The 7,271-nt window shown below is 30.5% G+C and overlaps 1 protein-coding gene across 1 annotated transcript in view; it reads left to right on the top strand.

Moving 5' to 3' along the window:
* The window catches only part of LOC119604528, a 33,437-nt gene extending 31,762 nt beyond the window's left edge, over nt 1-1,675 (top strand). The window contains 4 exon segments of the mRNA XM_037957208.1: nt 86-194; nt 197-262; nt 265-566; nt 1,084-1,675. Coding sequence (XP_037813136.1) covers nt 86-194; nt 197-262; nt 265-566; nt 1,084-1,233 — 627 coding nt within the window. The 3' untranslated portion in view covers nt 1,234-1,675.
* The last annotated feature ends 5,596 nt before the right edge of the window (nt 1,676-7,271 follow it).

Raw genomic sequence — 7,271 nt, 5'->3', positions numbered from 1 at the left:
CTTACTTACTGTTTTCAACAACCTAGTCCATAGATCATAATTCCTTACTAATCCCAATTTAACCATTACTTTCTATAACCTCCAGATGTCACAAATTGGTTTAACCGAATCCGTTCGCGGTGATACAAAACGTTTTGAAGTTTGGTTACAAGGACGTCAAGAAGTTCACACCCTCCAAGCACCCACAATCGAAATCAAAACAAATGGGTGGCGGAAATCAAACGAGTCCTTCTCAATCAACTGGAAGAATTAAAAGGTGAAAAATCAAACAGTACGGTTTAAATCACAGGGGTCTACGACAAACCACCTCCTGGGATACGCCCAATATAATAACAGCACAACGTACCATAAGTTGTGATGCCTCATCCGAATCCTCCAATCGCAATTCTAATTGTAGTAGTAGTGATGATAATTGCATAACAACGGTCCTGCCTATAAGTAGTAATATGTCGATGACTTCGGCCGCAAGCACTACAGATAAAGAGCACAATGAGGCCTGTGGCTGGAGTTCGGATTATTCGAATAGTGAAGATGAAATGTCAATGATTGAAGATAATAGCACACCGGTAAGTTAGTTTAAAAGCATTGTTTTTTAAGTAGAAAATTAAGAATTTTATTATTACAAAATTTTAAAAAGTTTCCCTACAAATTGGTATTGGTTGCTTTTAGTTTTTTTTGTCTAAATTTGTTTAGTTTATTATTTTTAATTATTTTTTTATTTTGTTTGTTTTTATTTTATTTATTATTACCATTTATTTTTAAATGTTTTAATTCATTTGTCTTATTTGTTCCATATTTTTTGGGTTTCTCTTTTATTTCCATGCACCAAATCAATAAAATTAAATAATAAAAAAACACTTCATACCAAAATAATTCAAACAAAATCCTTTATTGAATAAATCTATTAAAAAAATAATGCAAAACAAACCAACTGTCCTCTATTTTTAAATGTCGTAATTGTCTAAACAAAATCACCAAAAATAATTTAAAAAAAATTCAAAAAAAAAAAAACTTTAAAACGGTGTCGTGTGTGTGTATAATGACTACTGGGTATTTTGTGTGAAATGTCAAAAAAATTATTAGCGTTTCATAAACTTCCTAGCACCATGGTCTACCACCATTACTACTACTACAACTAGCAGTCATCATCATAATCATCAACATCACGACAGTGGTTCATATCCACGCAACAGCAAATCTAATTCCAAATTTTATGTTTCGGTTGAGCACTAAATTAATCCAAAAATAAAAAAAACCAAACAAATAATTAAAAAAAAAAAAACGAACAACTAAAACTCAAGTCTTGTTAAAATGAATTAAACCAAAACTCTCCAATCCCCCCAAGTGCAATAATTTATATTAAAATATAATTAAAATTTAAGAAGAAAAAAAATCAAACGAAAACTTAAAAAAATCAAGTACAATTTTCAACTGAAAACTTTGTAAGAAAAATGCTAAAATTATGCAAAAACACGGAAAAGTAGTTAAAATTATTGTTAAATTTCTTTTAGCAGTATTTATTGTTTAAACATATTTTAGAAAATGAAGCTGAAATTAGTCAAGTCCCGCAAAATAAATAATGCTCATATTTGTATATATTATTGTGTTTAGATTAAATTAAATGCTAAAATAAATAAGTTTAAGATTTAAAGAAAAAAATCGTTTAAAAACAAAACAAAACCAAAGTGAATACTTTTATTGCTTTCAATGATGATTAGTAGTAACATTTTTAGAGCTTTCTTCACACTGAGATAAAATGTTGAAAAGAAATGTCAGAAAAACTCGTATTTACCTTGAAATTATTCTAGTTTGGCATTGAAGCCAATGTTCGTTCACCCGAAACCAGTATTTTATCAGAAATTGTCGTCCTCGAAATAATGCCTATTAAGAAAACTTAAGAGAAAAAATACATGTTCAAAATGGCGTATAAAACCATTTCCTTTTGCAGAGAACACTATATTTTATATCTTTCAATAATTGACTGGAATATAGACTATACTATAGACCAAACTAATAATTATACTATAGACTAGATTATAGAATATACTACACACTATACTATGCTATGGACAATACTGTGGACTAAATCATAGACTAAACTATGGACTACACTTAAAGCTAGACTATCGACTAGACTTTAGACTAGACTATAGGCCATACTACAGATCTTACTATAGACCATACTATAGATAATACACTACGCTATAAACTAGAATATAGGTATACTATAGACTAGACTGCCGACTAGATTATAGACTAGACTGTAGACTATACTATAGACTAGACTATAGACTAGACTATAGACTAGACTATATACTAGAGTATAGACTAGACTATAGACTAGACTATAGACTAGACTATAGACTAGACTATAGACTAGACTATAGACTAGACTATAGACTAGACTATAGACTAGACTATAGACTAGACTATAGACTAGACTATAGACTAGACTATAGACTTGACTATAGACTAGACTATAGACTAGACTATGGACTAGACTATAGACTAGACTATGGACTAGACTATAGACTAGACTATAGACTAGACTATAGACTAGACTATAGACTAGACTATAGACTAGACTATGGACTAGACTATAGACTAGACTATAGACTAGACTATAGACTAGACTATAGACTAGACTATAGACTATACTATAGACTAGACTATAGATTAGACTATAGACTAAACTATAGACTAAACTATAGACTAAACTATAGACTAGACTATAGACTAGACTATAGACTAAACTATAGACTAGACTATAGACTAAACTAGACTACTATAGACTAGACTATAGACTATACTATAGACTAGACTATAGACTAGACTATAGACTATACTATAGACTAGACTATAGACTAGACTATAGACTATACTATAGACTAGACTATAGACTAGACTATAGACTAGACTATAGACTAGACTATAGACTAGACTATAGACTAGACTATAGACTAGACTATAGACTAGACTATAGACTAGACTATAGACTAGATTATATACTAGACTATAGACTAGACTATAGACTAGACTATAGACTAGACTATAGACTAGACTATAGACTAGACTATAGACTAGACTATAAACTAAGCTATAGACTAGGCTATAGACTAGACTATAGACTAGACTATGCACTATAATATAGACTAGACTAGGCTATAGACTAGAATATAGTCTAGACTAAAAACTAGACTATAAACTAGACTATAAACTATACTATAGACTAGACTATAGACTAGACTATAGACTAGACTATTGACTAGACAATAGACTGGACTATAGACTGGACTATAGACTAGACTATTGACTAGACTATTGACTAGACAATAGACTAGACTATTGACTAGACTATAGACTAGACTGTAGACTGGACTATAGACTAGACTACAAACTAGACTATAGACTAGACTGTAGACTGGACTATAGACTAGACTATAAACTAGACTATAGACTGGACTATAGACTAGACTATAGACTAGACTATAGACTAGACTATAGACTAGACTATAGACTAGACTATAGACTAGACTATAGACTAGACTATAGACTAGACTATAGACTAGACTATAGACTAGACTATAGACTAGACTATAGACTAGACTATAGACTAGACTATAGACTAGACTATGGACTAGACTATAGACTAGACTACAGACTAGACTATTGACTAGACTATAGAATAGACTATAGACTAGACTAAAGACTTGACTATAGAATAGACTATAGACTAGACTATAGACTTGACTATAGACTAGACTATAGACTAGACTACTAGACTAGACTATAGACTAGACTATAGACTAGACTATAGACTAGACTATAGACTAGAGTATAGACTAGACTATAGACTACACTATAGACTAGACTATAGACTAGACTATACACTAGACTATACACTAGACTATAGACTAGACTATAGACTAGACTATCGACTAGACTTTAGACTGGACTATCGACTGGACTTTAGACTAGACTTTAGACTAGACCATCGACTGGACTTTAGACTATACTATCGACTAGACTTTAGACTAGACTACAGATTAGAACATCGACTAGAAAAATTTAAGATTTTAACGTTATTTGGTAAACGAATTCTTAACAAAATTTTGTCTCAGTGTGAATTCATAGATTGTATGAAGAAACTTTACATTAGCCATAAATACTTCAGAAATGTAAAGGAATTTCTTGTTTTGCAAATTTATTAGCCACAAAATCTAAAGCACCTTTTTCTGTCATTTAAGTATTTCCCGATTAACTTTGTTGTACCCAGCATTTAGATAAAAACCAATCAAATTACTTAAATGTTTTGTCTTATTTGTTACCAAATTGCTGCTGTTTAACAAAATTTCATAAATTTTTTCCAAAATTCAACCGCTTGTTTACTTAATTACATTTATTATTAATTTTTATCAAATGGTTTAAAGAAAACTAAAAAAATCACAGCTTTTTTTCTCTATTAAAACTAAATATAAAATTTTCTATTTATTATCACAACTACTACTACTTCTTCTTCTACTTGTAATAATTCATCACTTAAATCATCAAAACTATTATCACCTTTGCATTTAATTAAACTTGCAAAAACAAATCAATTAAAAGACTTAATTAAGCTAATAAAAGAAAGTAATAATAATCATAACTTTAAACAAAAAGAAATTGTCATCGTAAATATTGTATATCTGTCGTATTTTGTGTTGAATTTATGGAATCTTCCAGTCAATTTAATCATTTATCTTCTACGTAAGTTTTAGTTTTTAGCCAAAAAAAAATAAATAAATTAGTTTAATGTTAAATGTTGACTGTTGTTTTAATAACAATAAATTTAGTTGTTTCTGTTTATTCTGACACTAATTAATAAATTAATTAATCCAGCAAACAACCAAACCAACTAAAAACAATTAATCAATCAATCTTTCTATCAATCACTAATCTTTTGCTCACTCTCACTTCCACTTTCTACCAAAATGTTTATATTTATTTGTTTCTTTAGAATTTAAAATAATAATAGCAATAATTAATGTTATATGTAAATTAAACAAAATAAAACAGTTATAAAGTTAAGTTTAACAAATCATAACAAAATTTAAGCCACAAATTAAAAATGAGATAAAACTAATGACACACAAAAATTTATTAAGGTGTATATTTTTTTATCGAGGCTAATCAGCGTTGTTAATGCGAAATATTTGAATAATTTTCTAAAATTTAGAAAATATTTTTAAAATTTTTTTCATTAGAATTTATGTCGAATTGTAGTAAAAATATTATTTTCCCAATTCCGTACTAGACCACTATAAAATAAAGTTAATATTTGTTTTTCGGGTGTTATCAGGACTGTTATGCTCTATCTTTTGCGGAAAATCTTGATTAGACTATAGACACTATACTAGACTGAAATACAGACTTTAGACTAAAGATTACATTATAAACTAGAATAAAGACTAGATAGATAGTAGTCCTACGCACCGTTTTATTTTTCAGTCCTCCAAAGAGTATAGTCCAGACTATCGACCAGACTATAGACTAGACTCTAAACTAGACTAGACTATAGAATATATTATAGACTCTGTAGACCAAAGACTTGTCTACAGAGAAGACCTTAGAAAATACTATAGACCAGATTATAGAATAGACTATAGACTAGACTTTAGACTAGACTAGACTATAGACTAGACTATAGACTAGACCAGACTATAGACTAGACTATATACTAGCTAGACTAGACTATAGACTAGACTATAGACTAGACTAGACTATAGACTAGACTATAGACTAGACTATAGACTAGACTATAGACTAGACTATAGCCTAGACTATAGACTAGACTATAGACTAGACTATAGACTAGACTATAGACTAGACTATAGACTAGACTATAGACTAGACTATAGACTAGACTATAGACTAGACTATAGACTAGACTATAGACTAGACTATAGACTAGACTATAGACTAGACTATAGACTAGACTATAGTCTAGACTATAGACTAGACTATAGACTAGACTATAGACTAGACTATAGACTATAGACTAGACTAGACTATAGACTAGACTAGACTATAGACTAGACTAGACTAGACTATAGACTAGACTATAGACTAGGCTATAGACTAGACTATAGACTAGACTATAGACTAGACTATAGACTGGACTATAGACTAGACTATAGACTAGACTATAGACTAGACTATAGACTAGACTATAGACTAGACTATAGACTAGACTATAGACTAGACTATAGACTATACTATAGTCTAGACTATAGTCTAGACTATAGACTAGACTATAGACTAGACTAGACTATAGACTAGACTAGACTATAGACTAGACTAGACTATAGACTAGACTAGACTATAGACTAGACTAGACTAGACTAGACTAGACTAGACTAGACTATAGACTAGACTATAGACTAGACTATAGACTAGGCTATAGACTAGACTATAGACTAGACTATAGACTAGACTATAGACTGGACTATAGACAAGACTATAGACTAGACTGTAGACTAGACTATAGACTAGACTATAGACTAGACTATAGACTAGACTATAGACTAGACTATAGACTAGACTATAGACTAGACTATAGACTAGACTATAGACTAGACTATAGACCAGACTATAGACTAGACTATAGACTAGACTATAGACTAGACTATAGACTAGACTATAGACTAGACTATAGACTAGACTATAGACTTGACTATACACTAGACTATAGACTAGACTATAGACTTGACTATAGACTAGACTATAGACTAGACTATAGACTATACACTAGACTATACACTAGACTATACACTAGACTATAGACTAGACTATAGACTGTAGACGAGACTATAGACTAGACTATAGACTGTAGACGAGACTATAGACTAGACTATAGACTGTAGACGAGACTATAGACTAGACTATAGACTGTAGACGAGACTATAGACTAGACTATAGACTAGACTATAGACTAGACTATAGACTAGACTATAGACTAGACTATAGACTAGACTATAGACTAGACTATAGACTAGACTATAGACTAGACTATAGACTAGACTATAGACTAGACTATAGACTAAATTATAGACTAGACTATAGACTAGACTATAGACTAGACTGTAGACTAGACTGTAGACTAGACTATAGACTAGACTATAGACTAGACTATAGACTAGACTATAGACTAGACTACAGACTAGACTATAGACTAGACTACAGACTAGACTACAGACTAGACTATAGACTAGACTACAGACTGGACTATAGAC

Source organism: Lucilia sericata, unplaced genomic scaffold (genome assembly GCF_015586225.1).
Source record: "Lucilia sericata isolate MDLA Ls3-8-SP2 unplaced genomic scaffold, ASM1558622v1 Contig000401F_arrow, whole genome shotgun sequence".
Taxonomy (NCBI): domain Eukaryota; kingdom Metazoa; phylum Arthropoda; class Insecta; order Diptera; family Calliphoridae; genus Lucilia; species Lucilia sericata.
Note: the sequence above shows the minus strand (reverse complement) of the source record. Positions and strands in the feature narration are given on the sequence as shown.